The sequence below is a fragment of the Mya arenaria genome, chromosome 6, assembly GCF_026914265.1.
Source record: "Mya arenaria isolate MELC-2E11 chromosome 6, ASM2691426v1".
Lineage (NCBI taxonomy): Eukaryota > Metazoa > Mollusca > Bivalvia > Myida > Myidae > Mya > Mya arenaria.
The window spans coordinates 24,460,441-24,477,670 of record NC_069127.1 but is presented as its reverse complement, the minus strand read 5'-3'; the positions used below and the strand labels follow the sequence as shown (position 1 = coordinate 24,477,670).

General features: G+C 35.8%; 2 protein-coding genes across 2 annotated transcripts; one reads left to right on the top strand and one right to left on the bottom strand.

Moving 5' to 3' along the window:
* Positions 1-408: 408 nt before the first annotated feature.
* LOC128239076 (NADH dehydrogenase [ubiquinone] 1 beta subcomplex subunit 9-like) lies at positions 409-6,590 on the bottom strand. The gene is made up of 4 exons (XM_052955528.1): positions 6,444-6,590; positions 3,068-3,207; positions 1,109-1,164; positions 409-774 (listed from the first exon to the last, which is right to left on the bottom strand). The coding sequence occupies exons 1-4, from the start codon at positions 6,548-6,550 to the stop codon at positions 628-630; spliced, it is 450 nt and encodes a 149-aa protein (XP_052811488.1). The 5' UTR covers positions 6,551-6,590; the 3' UTR covers positions 409-627.
* An 8,866-nt stretch (positions 6,591-15,456) lies between these two features.
* Positions 15,457-16,476, top strand: LOC128237647 (mesotocin receptor-like). The gene has a single exon (XM_052953239.1). The coding sequence runs from the start codon at positions 15,457-15,459 to the stop codon at positions 16,474-16,476; it is 1,020 nt and encodes a 339-aa protein (XP_052809199.1).
* Positions 16,477-17,230: the final 754 nt, after the last annotated feature.

Genomic DNA, 17,230 nt, shown 5'->3' with positions numbered 1-17,230 from the left:
AGAATTTCGTAAAGAATAACTAGATTGTTACCAGAAATTCACTTAAATGCAATTATCACTTGATAATTTCAAGGGCCATAATAGGAGTACCATTAACTAAGGAGTACAAAGCTTCAATGTTTAGCTTTATTTCCTGTCAACTATATCATATGTACGACAAAGGTTCTTAAAAATTATTGCCAAATTGTGATATTATATACTACAATGATATTTGTTTGATGTCATTCTTTGACTTCATTATACTTGATATTTACTTTTTGGCTAAATAGTCGCTGTGTCTAACAACTTTTGATACAGAATAAACTAGCAATTAATGTTTCCTATATATGTAATATATTTTATATGAAAAATATATAACAGGAGGTCCCTAATTTGAATAGTATATAATATAGAATAAAGACCAGAACCAACCATAATACATTTTATTTTTCAGTGCCAAAAACACACATCAAACTGAACTAAGAGATAGATAATGTAGCAGAACCCAAAACATTTATGAAACTCCTAAAAGATCTTTCACAAGTTTATCGCTTTGTACTATCACACATATGCAAGCATATGTCAAGATAAAATAACATTAGGTCTCAGAGAATAAATACATAGTATTTGTCAAAGAAAAATGATCTTCTAAACTTCGACGCCTTCTTTCTGTTTTTTATTGTATTCCTCCACCATTTTGTCATATCGTTCTAAGTGTTCCCTCTTTCGAATATCCCTTACTGCAAAGTAGTGCGGGAACTGGGCCTTTTCGAATGGATGCCACATATCGATCATCTGAAAGTAGGCAAAAATGTTAACATGTACAGTAGACCACTTTAAGGAACACTTTAGTATATTGTCGGATTCTCCCATTGCCACACTTCTCTATGCTTTATTGTGTACTGTGGGTGAATTTGCTATGAAAATCTCGTTATCATGAAAAATTAATGACGCAATTTTATTGGTTTTGTAAGGTACCAGATGTTTTCCTGTAGAAAAAATACTCTGGGGATAGACAGAATTGAACCGGGTCCACTTTCTCAGTAGTGAGTACAATAAATTTTGACCTCAATTTGTCTTCCCCTTAACTGGTAAAAAAAGCCCCGATTATTTAACAGTAAACACTTACGGCATCCTGTTTAGGAGGATAACGCATATAGGCCGTGCCCCCAACACTATTGGGAACTGAAAAGAATACAATACAACATCACAGTTCAATTTCTTGTATGTATATTTCACAATTTGCACATAAACATATTCATAATTTTGATTAGTCGAGAAAGAGGAGTTGACAAATTGTGATATAGACTAGTAAGCAATGAATACTAAACAACATGTATATCTAATGAAACAAGAGTGCTGCAGAGCTAGTGCCAATATTTTCAATTTAACAGTCAAACAAGAGCTGTCACAGAGACAGCGCGCTCGACTACTACGCCGCTTTTTGGTGTATGGATTGAAAAGTTTTGGCGAAACATGCATGGATCACTTTGAAATTAGATTTCAATGCAAAACATGGTGTGCTGAGAAATTTATATAAATTTAATTTGAAAATATTTGTGGTACGCAAACTTTAACATAAATTCTAAGTCGTAAAAGGGGCATTATTTTGTCAAAATGCGTGATAGAGTTACCTCCTCCTGTGTACAGGTTGGGGGCATGACGGTGAACAAGCGTGCTAAGTTTCAAAGCCAGATGTCAATGGACTTTGAAAATATTTGAGGTGGTACGCAAACTTTAACGTAAATTCTAAGTTGAAAAAGGGGCATAATTTTGTCAAAATGCTTGATAGAGTTACCTCCTCCTGTGTACAGGTTGGGGGCATGATGGTGAACAAGTGTGCAAAGTTTCAAAGCCAGATGTCAATGGATTTTGAAAATATTTGAGGTGGTACGCAAACTTTAACATAAATTCTAAGTCGAAAAAGGGGCATAATTTTGTTAAAATGCTTGATAAAGTTACCTCCTCCCGTGTATAGGTTGGGGGCATGATGGTGAACAAGTGTGCAAAGTTTCAAAGCCATATGGCAATGGACTTTGAAAATATTAGAGGTGGTACAAAAACTCTTACAAAAACTTTAACATAAGTGGTTACGCCGACGCTCGGGTGACTAGGATAGCTCTCCTTATTCTTTGAATACTCTCGCTAAAAAAGGGGCATATCTCAACAATTATTGATGCCGGAGTTATGGGCCTTGCTTCACAGGTGTGTATTGCCTTAGGTGAAATGTGTAACAAGTTTCATATAAATATCTTGAACGAGTTAGAATCAAGTTTTTGCATAACGACATTCGTACACAACTGCTTTTACCATAGCTCAATTTTGTTTTCTTTGAAAAAAAAGAAAAGGTATAGAACTGAATCCATACAAGACAAAAGGCCCACCTTTATCACAAAAGCAAGGGGCATTATTCAAACTATAGTTGTCAATGTACATCAAAGTTCCCAATTGCACAACAAAAGAGTGGGGTTATCAAAAGGCAATATCAAGACCAAAACCACCAAGAAATGATGACCTAGAACAATGTATAAAAAGAGCTGTCACAGTGACATTGTGCTCAACTATTCTGCTGTTTGCAAATTTAAAAAAAAAAAAAACCTTGACTGGATGACTTTAAAATTAGATAAAATGCTAAACCGTAACTAGAATTTATATGTTGGATAATAAAGCTCAATCATAAGAATTAACTTGGTTATTAAAGTCTGTTGGTCAGCTGAATACCATTGTGGACAGTCTAAATGAATACATCAAGAATTTGGTGCGATATTAACCTATGTGTGTTTACATGCAAAACCATCACCAGATTTTCTAAGTCAACTAAAGGCCCATAATTTGCATTAAAGTAAGTGTTATCTGACTTGATTTATTAAGTAGGTTGGATAGTTGGAAATACATACATGTATCTAAAGATTCAATGATCCACCATGCATTTGCTGGGATAATGACTAAACTGTGCTGACATGCAAAACCTTAACCAAGGAATGACTGCAACGCTGGGTGAGTAGTATAGTTCTCCTTATTCACAAATAGTCGAGCTAAATAGCAATTAAGCTATATGGCAGATTCAACAAGATATTTAAGCTCTTACAACATAAAGGAGAAGGGTTTGTATATTTATAGCATTCCTCTTCTCCGTCAGCCAGAGCAGTCTGTGCTTCTATCTGAGACATATTTCTGTTTTTCTCAAATCGTTGTCGCACCAGTAAGCAGTTGTACCTTTGGTCGAGTCTGAAATGCCATAAGAAACAAATTAAAGTAAATAGAAAAATTAGTTTTTTAAACTGCATATATCATAATGGGATTGATGGCAACCCTGCCTTTACACTAGGTTGTCTGTTAGGAGGACGTGTACTTGCTACTCACCTAAGTGACCGGGGTTCGATTCCCTGTCTTTGCACATATGAGTTTGAATAGTGGTCACTGATCCAGACAAGTCGGTCAAGAATAATACCATTGAAACATTATGCTCCCCCTGACAGCCATGTTGTCAGGAATATTTTGGACAATTGAATGAAATATACATGGACCTATATGACAGCTAATTTGTCATTGACATTTGATGCCTATGAGGCAGTTTTAAGATTATGACCATTCATAGTGTAAGAATAGTAGGTACAGGTTTTAATCATGTTCAGATGATGACTGAAATATATTAGGGATGCAAACAAATATTCGAATATTTGATCGAACGTTTGGTATTCGAATGTCAAAATCTGTATTCAAATATTCAATGTTTTTTGTTGAATTAATAAATTAATAAACTTTTTGCCTACAACTGTCATCTTCGTCTGTCTTGTTTTTACAACGATGGACCCATAATGCCAGAGGTGTGAACCTGATGACATTATACACGCGTCATATCGGATATATCATCGGGAACTATAAACAGTCCCCGTAATGTTGCATTTACTGGCTGTAAGACGAGCGACATCAAACACATCCCAATTATTTCGGGAACATTTAAGATCGACCTTTATACCAATGTGTTGTCTTCACTGCTAATTAAGCTTGGCGATATTGCGCAAATCGTCTTGATGATTGGAAGGACATGTGCTAGTTATGTGCTTTAAACTGTTTTCCATGTTTCGATACAACGGTCTTGCCTTGAAAAGTAACTATATGGTTTAACGTTTAAGGATATATGTCCTGTATTGTTGTACAATACATCATTAAAAATCGACGTTTGGCCATGGTTGGTGTCATTTTCTATAAATATATTTCATAAACATCAATCCCAGAACGAGGCTGCAAGTACCACATTGGTGCTTATCGTCATTTATTAAACCGGGAAAAACTAAATTACCAGATCTTATTTTTGCATTGTTTACAACAGTGAATGCAGAGGAATTGATATAGTTTTCTTATTTAAAATATATCGCTTTTTCTTGGGATATATTCTGAAAATGGGGAAATTCAGAGGCTAATTTGTGTAACAATAAGTGTCCGTCGCGTGTACCGCATACGACAAATAAGGGTAACAGGGCCCTGGCTATTACGTTAGTGAATATTAGTTTACTACAATTCTTAAAGGATCATTTTGGTATTCGAATATTCGATCGAAAGAATTACCGAATATTCAAATATCAATTTTGCCATTCGTTTGCATCCCTAATATATATATGCAGATAAAAATGTATCCTCTTAGCAGCAGGAAATAAATAGATATGCCATAATTTTTTATGACTAAAATAAGTTGTGACCTTGACCTTTGACTCCATTACCTCAAAATCCATATGTGTCATCTTCTGACCACACTCAACCTAAATTACAAGTTTAAGGGTCATTTTGTAGGCATTGTCAAGTTATCACACCAACAAGCTTTCCATGTTCAAGGTCACTGTGAACTTGACCTTTTACCCATAAAATCAAAAGGGGTCATATACTGGTCAGGCTCAATCTCAAAGTCAAGTTTTGGGGCCATGGGCACAATGATGAGTTATCACTAGGGCACCCTTTTCACATTCAAGGTCACTGTGACCTTGACATTTGACCCGTAAATCAGTAGGGGTCATCTACTCATCAGGCCCAGCCTCCATGACAAGTAAAATGACCATTGGTCCAGGCATTATTGAGTTATCACTCAGAGCAGCTTTGACAACGTTTGCAATAAAACCTGGCAATAAAACTCTCCGCAGAAACCAGCAACTCAGCGAAATTCAGCCGATTTTAGCGAGGGAAGCAGGTTATGTACTTGGCAGATGTTCGCAATAAATTTTTAAACTCTCTTGATTTACCAAGGAAAATGGTAGTTCCGCAAGGAGTGTACTGTAGTCTAAAATAGTAGACGCATTACAGTCATTGAAATTAGACTTTTGGATGAACAAGCCCAAATTCATATATTTTAGTTTGAAATCAAATTTTTGAACAAGCCCTGCTAGATAAAATTCAGAATTTGAGCAAGCCTGGAAGACATCTTACCAGTGAAGGGCTTGCGGGCTTGTGTTAATTTCGACCACTGGTGTTATACGGGATTCTTCCAATCCCTAACGTCTAAACAGGTTTGTGCAAAAACCTGGGGTGTTTGAAAAGTATTGAAATTGTATTAATTAAAGTATTTTATGGTTGAAATTGATCATAAAGGTTAATATTCATATTTTACCATGTAAGTGAAAAGTTATTTTGCACTAAACAAGCATTTAATGTGTTAAAACACATTGTTTACCTTTGCAATAAAACGAAAGTTGACTGACACAAAAAACAATTATGCCAAGTGGAACAACTCAATCCAATTGTATTTTGCACAAACCCATGTTAGACATTAGGGACAAAAAACTCTAAATAAAAGCTGCATAAAATCAAAAGCATACACTGATTTTTTAACTTCAAATTTAATAGATAGACATGCTCCTAAACCGTATGTCCATAAAGCAATCCTTTTGCTCACAATGAAAAATATTAACATTTTTTTGTGTTGTAATGCACCAGTCAATTGTAACCACGCCCCCCCCCAGGTCCAGGGAATAGCGGCGACTTTGACTTTTGGTCTAGCCAACCCCAGGTAAAATCCCTGCTCTGCGAGGACAAACTGATGGTAAAACCCCCGCCAAATGCCCCCGCACCCCAGAGACTCTATATAAGGCCCAATCTCCGCAAAATTTGGTGCCAAGACAAAAACCCTGCGGGCCCACAAGGAAAGTAAAAACACGGCCCATTTCCCACGCTATCCCCCCGGACCTGGGTGGGCCGTGGTTTCAATTGACTGGTGCATAAATTGGAACCACATTAAAAGAATGTCGTGCACGCAAATACAATATTAAACTTTAAGCAGGCTCTCACACAGCACTACTAGAACCCCTCTCTCCGAAGATATATGCCAAAAGTTGCCATTCTACGTATTTAGCCAGCTACATTTTAAAATTATACAAATCAACAAAACAACTTAGTGTTCTGTAACCCATATTGGTCACAAATCGTCTCCATTGGCTTCATTAATAGACACAAACACATGAAATATAAGCAATTACAAGTTTCGGCCATTCTGTCCTATCGTCTGACGCAATGCCTTCTTATACAACCGTAAAACCTTCTGTTGATGTGAAAGAAGCTCGGCAGTTAAAAACCCTGCCGACATTTTTGCTTCTTCAAGGACGTTCTTCAACGTGAAGGCCGGTTCCCGGTGCTGTTTCGATATCAGTTTTAAACATTATTGCACACAGTGAGCTCCCCTGTCTGCTCAATGGCAAACAATAACGTACATTTGTTCAAATCAAATCAAATCAAATCAAATTTTATTTTCAGTCGGTATGACATAACAGAGAAAACATTAGCTATGAATAGCTATTGACCGACTAAATTTGAAAAGATATATATCTATTTTTATAGTTTTTATAAACACAAATGGATTTATTTCGGGATTGCTATGGAAATAATTGGAAAACGGTATTTTTAAAAGGACCAGTTCATATATAAGAAAGGAGACCTTTCGGACCCTAACAACTACAGGGGGATTACACTGATCAGTTGCTTTGCAAAGTTGTTCACCGGTATATTAAATGAGAGGATTAAGAAATGGGCGATGGAGTACGATGTTCTCACGGATGCACAATTTGGTTTTAAGAACAATTGTAGTACAGTAGATCCCATATTTATATTACAATCATTGATTCAAAGACAGTTAAACTCTAAAAAGAAGTTGTATTGTTGTTTTGTGGACTTTAAAAAGGCGTATGACAGTATAAGTAGGAGCAGGCTATGGTATAAACTAATAAAATCCGGCGTCGATGGTAAATTACTGGCCCTTTTACGCTCAATGTACGAGGAAGTGAAGCTTTGTGTTAAACATGTTGGGACATTGTCTGATTTCTTCGATAGTAATGTCGGATTATTTCAAGGGGAAATAACTTCCCCGATTTGTTTCTCTCTGTTTTTAAATGATATAGAGTTACATATGCAACAAGGAACTTATGCCGGGATCTCTCTCGATGAAATAAATATCTTTATGTTGTTGTTTGCAGACGATGCTGTGTTAATGTCAGAGTCGAAAGAAGGCCTTCAGACGTCATTAGATAACTTACAAACATACTGTGATCGCTGGAATCTCACTGTAAATATTGAAAAAACTAAAATAGTTGTATTTAGAAAAGGCGGTAGATTGTCGCAAAATGTTGAATGGAAATATAAAGGTGTTGTTGTAGAAATCGTAAATTCCTTCAATTATCTTGGTGTTGTTTTCTCATCTGGTGGCTCATTTGCTCAAGCAGCTAAAACTTTAGCTGGCAAAGCTATAAGGTCTATGAATAGTCTATTTGCGGTTATAAAAGATACACTCGCCCCTGTCCATATTCTTTTTAATCTGTTTGATGCATATGTTATGTCTATACTTAATTATGGATCGGAGGTATGGGGATTTGGTAAGTATGAATGTTTGGAAAGAGTGCAAAAAAGGTTTTGTAAATGGATCCTCAAAGTGAAAAGGTCGACAAATACTCTTTCTCTATATAGCGAGCTGGGCCGGTTCCCATTGTATATTGAAAGATACATGCGATGCATTAAATACTTTGTTAAATTGTTTACATGCAAATCTAAGAATTGTATTTTAAGAACTATCATTTTAAAGGAAGTGAGTGAAGTAGAACTAAATCCTGTTGTCATAAATTGGGCCTCGAATGTTCGAGATGTATTACAACGCTCAGGTTTTAATGATGTTTGGTTATTCCCCGAATCAGTGAATATGTCTGCATTTGTACCTCTGCTTAGAAATAGATTACGAGATATTTATATCTCAGAATGGAGAGTGGGTATGGATAGCTGTAGTTCATTAAATATATATAAAAAATTTAAATGTAATTACCAAGTTTCTAATTATATTTCTCTATTAGACAATATCAAATACAGACAAGTGCTTGCACAATTACGGCTGTCTTCCCATAGGTTAAATATTGAAGTTGGCCGACATAATGGTATTGCAAGACATGATAGAAAATGTACCTATTGCAACCTTAACGATATAGAAGACGAGTACCATTTCGTTTTAAGATGTCCACTATATGCTGAAATTCGTAGAAGGTATTTGCCAAATTACTATTCAAGACATCCTAGTATGGAAAAATTTATTACCTTACTGCAAACAGATAATAAACCTCTTCTGGTTAAACTAGCTATTTATTGTTTAAAAGCTTTCAAAGAAAGAAATGATTATGTTTGAATACATATATGCTTTTTCTAGAAATATTTATATCCTTGTACTGGATGTTATCCCATGTGTTTTGTAAGGTCTTAAGATTAGTTGTATTTGTACTGTTATCTTTGCGCTGATAACTATTTAGTGATCAAACCACTGTATTCTTTTAAAGTACCCTTGCCTAACATTTGCCTAAACGTTCCTCTATGGAGAGTAGGGAGTGAACACTCTCACAGGTATCTATAGGCGCGATGAAAGCTGTTGTTGTTGTTTTGTTGTTGTTGTTTTTTCTCTATCACCATATATATAGAAATTGAATAATTCATGCATTTATTCATCTATGTATTATTTATTTGTATGTGTATGCGTATTGTGTATGTTGTGTAATGTGACGATGAGCTGTTTATATGCTTAAGTCAAAATAAATTTTCTGTTCTGTAAAAAAAAAAAAAAAAAAAAAAAATATTTATATATTGACCAATGATAGGTACATGTGCATGTACATGAAGAACGAAATCAGTCTACGGCGAACCAGTGCAGTATGGACTCAGGGAAAAACAAACACGTTAATTAAATGAAAAAAAAAACATGCCGCGGTCTTTTTAAAATTGCATTATTGGAGGCTTCGATTCGCATTTTTTGTTTAAACTGAGAGAATGATTTTTTTAGTAGTCCTAAGTCAAAGAAAACATGTTTATGTCGATATCGAAGATAAAATATTTCTATCAATTTTTCTTAGGGCAGAACTACAATGTTCAACAGTCGAACATTTAAGTTGTTTTCGTTTTTACGCCAATCTTGGATCAGGCACCAATTTCTCAAAAAATCTTAGGCCTAACTAACTTACATAATGTAAGTATCTTATTTCATGTAGCAAAACACTTACTTAAATATGATTTTATAAAACAAAAAATTGTTTCCTTATTTATCTCAAATACCTTTTCCTTTATAAGCCTCAAATTGACTCTTTAAAACGAGAATATTACACAATCTTTACCAAATCAAAAATAGTGTGCTGAGCTTGATCCTGTTATAGCTAGGAGACTTAAGATGTTTCGAGAAATTGGGGCCATGTCTTATATATAAAAATACGGGTGCATCATGAATGTGTGTAATACGTGGCATGATTGTGTGCCGAAGGAAATAGCGGAATATTTTAGAAAAACTAATTATGCTTTTGATTGCAGCATTAACACCATGCGTCTACTACGGCTTTTTCAGGGACCATTTACAAAACGTGTCCTTCGGGAAGATGGGTGCTGGAAGATATAGATAGATATATCTATTTCAGTAAGGAATGTACATACATGGACATTTAAAATAAACAACATGTATAGTAAATAACATTATACATACATGATATTTTCAATAGCCATGACAGGTACACCAAACCAAGGATGACACAAAAAAGCGAAAACTCTTATTTACGTTGTGGTCCTTTGTTTTGGTGGCTTGGCATAAGGAGGCATTGCATATTTAAGTAATAATATAGCTGTAATCGTACAAATATATTAAAAGTTAGTCTTTATGCATTAAAATAAATATTGCCGTAGTTGTATCACAGTCACTATACATAATTTAGTAACATAAAGTTATAAGTTGAGAAAGTTAAACATAATTATTACAATATAGCAATACAGTATGAATATGACAGTATGTAGTACTTAAAAAATGCGAGATAAAGTTAAAATAGTTCTTTTACTGAAAATCTTTGAATAAATAAATGCGTAAACTGTCTTTGCTTTTGTGTAAACATTGTTTGTTTTTGTTCGGCATCGTAGACTGTCTTTGTTTTTGTTCGTCTGCGTAAACTGTATTTGCTTTTGATCGGCAGCGTAAACCTTGCTTGCTTTTGTTCGGCAGCGTAAACTGTCTTTTTTTTATTTGACAGCGTGGTCATTTCTTTTGTTTCGGCAGCGTAAACGGTGTTTGTTTTTTGATCGCTGGCGTAATCTGTGTTTGCTATTGATCGGCAGCGTACACTGCGTTAAACTGGGTTCGACAGCGTAAACGTTGTCTGTTTTTATTCACCAGCGTAAACTGTCATTTCTTTTAATGAGAAGCGTAAACTCTGGTTGTTATTGTTTGGCAGTATACTGCATTTCCTTTTGTTCGACAGCGTAAACATTGTTAGATTTTGTTCGGCTGCGTAAACGGTGTTTGTTTTCTTCGTCAGCGTCAATTGTGTTTGCTTTGTTTCGGCAGCCTAAACGGTGTTTGCTTTTATTCACCAGCGTCAACTCTGTTTGCTTTGTTTCGGCAGCCTAAACGGTGTTTGCTTTTATTTCGGCAGCGTAAACTTCGTTTGCTTCTGTTTGGCAGCTGAACGGTGTTTGCATTCATCAGCGTAACGTATCTTTATTTATGTATCAATTCATAGTAATTTATGTTGTTGTAAAATAGAATACTATGAAGCCGTGTATCTAAAACTATATGCACATAATTGATCATTGTAGATTGGGAATTAGTTTGGCACCTTGCTGAAAATGCCTTACTGAGATCTTTTGTCTCAGAATTCCTACTGGGCCAAAATCATTAAGATAATCATGTTCTGAGGATTAGGCAATTTTTAATTAAACATTTTCTACCATTGTTAAAAGGTTGAAGCAAGTTGCCAAGAATTAAAGCCCAGAAAATAGTCATCTCATGGATATTCAAGCTAACTATTTAAGGTAGCCACCATGACCAATACCTAGTAAAGTGACTGTTAATATTCGTCTTATGGACATTCAAGTTGACTACTAAGTTAAGCTAATCACCATGTTTCAATGCCGCTAGAAAAGTGACTTTTTACATAGTCGTCTTATGGACAAGATGGCTTGCTATAAACTATAAAACTATGTTCCTAGACTGGTTATTTTTCAGTATATACAATATCTAATACTATGTACTTATGTACTACAATGACGCAGATATAATTAACACCAACGCCACCAGATTTTACCGCATGGCGCGGCAGTGTTGGCATGGAACTTTATCAAACTGTTCACAATAATTGATTATCAACTGATTTGTTCACACGTTCGAAGACGACATTTCAGGCTTGGGATCCCTGAGCTGTCACGAGCAAATGTTACCTTGAAGCGTATAGTTGATGTATTCTATATTATAAAATATAACTCGTTATGTGAAAAAATACATGCATATAAACATCTATATAAGCTTGGTTGTCAACTTGTCAGTATTGAACTGACGAATAGAAATAATTTAAGTCTAAGTTTCATGAACATGTACAATTTAAGCTTTCAAGCGGCTGGAATCTCTTTGAACCCAATTCAATGCTATGCAATGCAATACTCAATTCAATTCAATGCAATTCAATTTAATTCAATTCAATGCAAGGAATTCAATTAAATGCATTTATTTACTACAGACTTTCGGCCCAGGACAAAATTATTTCAGCATAACATACACTTGAGTGATAGTGGTCAACGTGAAAGTAATATAAAACACGGATTATAACAGAAAAAATTGCCAATGTATATACATGTACAAGCAAAAAAAGTGAAGTCGAATAGTTTGACGTACATACTGTTTACATGCATGATATTGGAAAGCCGCATACATGCACGAGGGACAAGTATAAACTGGTTCCACATATTTTATGTTCATACAGCCGAACCTCCATTGGCTTGAACTCTCAGCCTGGAGAAATTCGAGCCAAGCGGGAATTCTAGTAACAAAAAACAAACGTTCATTTACACCCATTTCGAGACAACGAAGAAATTGAGCAAGGCAAAATCGAGCCAACGGGGTTCGAATGTATTTATTTACGAGGGATGTATTTTATTCGTAAGTGTATATTATATGCTTTCCGGCGGTTTATAGAGATTTATCAGTGAAATAAAACTGATATTTCACCGTATTTAACTGTTTTTTTAACTGTTTTGAAATTTAAGCCCGCTCTCGGTTCCCTGACGTTACGTGCGCATACAAATTGGCGCCTTTTTGTAAAGAAGTTAATTAAATTACCTTTAATTCTAATTTTAGGCATTTAATGATAATATTATTTATTTGTTTCAGTGGAAGATATAAAATTATATTTAATCTCGTGACCATCAATAGTGAATACATTTTGGTGGTAACTATGTGAAAGATATAACGATCTTATTCTAAAACAAACAATTATCCTCCATATAATATATACACTTCTATATAAAAAAGTTGGTCAGTTTCTGACTCGGTCTTTACATAATTTGTTTATCAAAATTAACTTTCCACACTTTTATTTCCATATTGCCCAGTAACATAACATTTGTTTGATCTACAACAAGTTTGCATTGAAAATGAAAACTTACGAAAAAGAAAAAAAATGCCAGAAAGAACATTATAAAAATAAGTCGACGATTTGTCACAACATATTAACAAACTTCTTGTGAAACGACATCTTAAAATAAAATAATAAAATAAAGTGTTAACTTATTCGATAAGTCAACATTTGTAGAATGCCACTCCTGAAAATATTTGTCAAAGTTTTAAGTGCCAATTTCCTGCGACGCGGAACGTTATTTGTTTTATCCTTATTTTTTCTTGTCGATTATTAAAATACTGACAAGTATTTAAGGTGGAATTGTTTGAATTTATGTCCGGAAAATTGGTATACAACAGCATAAACAGTTCATATTAAATGCTTCGCAGCGTAAAAGAATATCCACTGATGAAGTAATAGAGGGCGCGCGAACACGAAACGTTCAAGTCACCCGATCAACGTCATTTTCGCTGCAGTAGGTAAGTGCCTTTTTTCGTTTATAAATTTTATATCATTTTAGGACCGGAAAACTAAACTAAGAACATGTGTAAGAACATGATATTGATAGATGTTTTTAAATTTAAGAACATGCTTAAGAAAACGCTTAAGAAAATGCTTATAAATATCAAAAGTATTTTTCAAGTTAATGCGAAGTAATTTCAGTATATGAATGCTACCTTTGGCTGAGATTTGTTTTCTGTTGCGATTTGAACGCGCCACATGTCTTTGGTTGAATTAAGGAAGCCTTAAAGAGGTGTGCTACTGTAACAGAGCAAATTAACTAAGCGAGATGGTTCATGTTACACCACATTGCACCGAAAAGACGATCAATTTGTACCGCCCATATAGCATCTTTAACACTTCCAAGAGTTTCGTTTGTCACCGCGCCGTTCTTAAAATGCAATACTGCCTCATTAGGTAGTCAAAACTCCTAGAGGGCCTCTTTTGTGGCCCAACAATAACCCTGTTTAGGACAGATATTAAAAGTTTAATGTGAAATTAAAGAATGGTCATTTTTGATAATTTCTGACGTCATTTCCGCGTTGAAGTCGTCTGCGTGATATTTCGCGCGCGAAATTGGCAATGCCGTCGCTATACTGGGTATTTTTTTTATACTTTTAGTTCAATAAGTTTAGTTCAATATTTAATAAATTATTAGAGTGCATGTTTCGCTTTTGAATAAATCATTTTTCGTGCAGTAAAAGTATATTCACTCAACTCCAAAGAAATTCCTGTATCCACTGACTCATAAAGTTAAGAACTAAAAGCACAGCCTACCAACTGTCTGAAACAAATAATTAGAACAGAACACCAGTCAATGAAAGGAAATGTCAAAAATGCAACAAACTTGTTGACGAATTCCATTTTTTTTCGAGTGACTTATTTTTGACAGTGAGCGATAGCAAAAAAATTAAACCATACTTTCACAGATATCCAAAAATGAACAAACTAGAAAGAAATTGTTCAATGCGAATAGAGCTAATGCACCAGTCAATTGCTACCACGCCCCCCACCCCCGAGGTCCGGGAAATAGCGGGACTTTCGGTCCAGCCAATCCCATGTAAAATCCCCGCCAAATGCCCGAGGACATCCTATGTAAGGCCTATTTTAATGTACCAAAGCCACGGCCCATCCATTCCCCATTATTTTCGGCGCGAAAACAAAACCATCGCATTTACTCGGCACTGCGAAGCCACCAGCAAGATGAAAACACGACACATTTCCCCCGTTATCCCCGGTTTACTGGGGGGGGGGGCGTGGTTACAATTGACTGGTGCAAAATAAAATATATTTTTTGAAACTGTGTAAAATGGCAGATGTTATTATCAGATTCTTGCAATATATGTTATATTTGACGTACATTGTAACTAGTCAGGAGCGTATCCAGGATTTGACGTAAGAGGGGCGACACTTAGGGGCGAAACCTTATGACATGCGCCCCTTCCTCAGAACCATTTTTGTGTGACGTCACAATATCTTGCAAATATTGACAATTTTGGAGTCGCATTGCTCCGTTACCTTTGGTTACTTTAATATTCACGAAGAAATTACTTAATCAACTCTAACCTATGCTTTTGTATTTCCCACTTGCCATTTTGGCGCACGGATAACATCATGCACGTGGAAGTTATATGAAGTCCCCGGCGTTTGTAGAAGGATGGCGAATATCTGGATGGAATTTAATCCGTCGGAAAAAATGTAGTTCGTTTCATCGCTAATCAAGATGTGCTTTAAGCACGTACTGTAAGCTTTTTATACGGTTTACTGTTGTTTTAAGTCGAATAAGGGGCATCACTCAATAAGTAAGCCAGCGTTATGAGCATTACTTTACAAGAGTGTGATGTCTTTTGTGTGTATCATTTCAGTATCTTGGCCAAGGTTATAGTATTTGCACACCGACCAGAACCAGGGCTTTGGCAATGCCTCGACTCTTTCTTAAGGAATCTAACGAGCTAAAATAGGTTCGTGTATTGAGTAGTAATACTATTTCCCGTTATCAAGAGTTTACACTTGTTTCTATGTCGAACAGGCAACTACTGTATGCGAAAAAATTGATAGCAAATTTTGCATTGGTTTAGAATACTACCGTTGTGTTTGCAGATCCGCGATGGGGGTCCGACTTCCGGCACACATAGCGTTCATCGCCCTGTCACCGATACTTTCCACGGCATTCGTCGTCCTGAATAGTTTCACGATCGCCATTTTCGTGAAAAAGTTTCGCCTCGCTTCACTATCGCTCGTCGTCATGGTGAACATTTGCGTTTGCGATATTTTTGTTTGCCTGTTTTCAAACAACTTCTACTTGCTGAATCTTCTTAACCCAGCGTACTCATGGAACACAGGTGGCCTAGCCTGCAAGCTCTTCAAAACGCTCACGATGATGGCGAATTTGAATCAGATATTTAGTTTGGTTTTCCTTTGCGTCGATAGAATGGGCCGTTTCATCAGTACAAGCAGTCGCCAGTTCAAAAAGGAACATGGTTTCGCGTTCTTAGTTATAACATGGGTTGCATCGATGATATTGAGTGCTCCTAGAATGTTTCTTTTCGACGAAAAAATAATCACGAAATTCATCCCAGAAACAAACACGTCAGTGATTGTAAACTACGCCTGTAAACCCATTGGAATAGAGGCTGCAGGATACATAGCACTTACAGTTGTCCAGTTTATTGCCGGCTACGCCATACCGATGGTGGTTATACTCTACTGTCTAATACGTTGCGAGATATTCATCCGACGCCACATGTTAATGTTGTCGCAACTGAATCTAGAACGCGCGTCAAGCGTCGCGATGCTAAACCAACAGATCTCCCAGACCTTCAACATGACGGGACTCCTGTTCATGGTCATCTGGACGCCGTTCTTCATCCTTTCCATTCTCGACCTTCACGTGAACCTCCTCGGCCGCAATGACCTCAAGGATATCAACTTCACGCTCCGTTGCACGTTGTTAGTACTAGGAAGTGGTAAGCCACTTATCTACTTGGTGAGCCTGAAGAAGTTCCGGTCTGCGTTCTGCGGATACTTTAGGAAGGGTTCTTCGCTTTCTTCTGGGAGTTCCAAGTACAGCCACTCTTCAGGCACTGCACACGGCAAAGGGGTGTCATTATCCACATCGGGCATGTAGGATTTTGTGCTGGGATGCTCAATCCAAAGTCACATTTGTAAGAGAATCTTTCAAATGATGCGTATTTGAGGTGGTAAAATCAGTTAAGTTAAAGCCTTTTATTTATTGTAATTATCGTATTTGTGGAACCCTTCGAGATGTCAAGATGTAAATGGAAACGACTATAAATGTTGTTTGCTAGTACATTGTATGTGCTGTTGAATAATATTGTGTTGGTGTCCACAGATTTGGTTGGCAATTTTATTATTATATCTGTTTGATATTGAGTTATTTTACTAGAGTTTATGAAGACCAAACAGTTAATGGCAGATGTTCATTTGAACATGATTTATCAATCCCGTGCCTAAAAATATTAAATTTCGATCCTTTTAGTAACTTGGCTATGTTATTAATATAATTCGAGTTGTTAATAATTATTAAAAATGTGACAGAAGATGCTTTAATTTGAATTATCATTGTTACCTACATTTTGTTCATGTTCACATTGGACTGCGACTTTTATTATAATAGTATGTCTATAGTTTTGTTACATATACGTTGTTATATATTATACCTAATTTTAAACACGATTTTTTCAATTCACTTAACTATCCAAAACAAGCCTTTTTTGGGCCAAAAACAATGTACAATGTCGTGATAATAAATTCGTTATGACATGAGAAGTAACATTTTGTGATGATTTTGAGTTGATCAGCACCGAATATCTACCGCTGTAAACACATGCTGATTATAGAACATTGTAATAGTTATACGT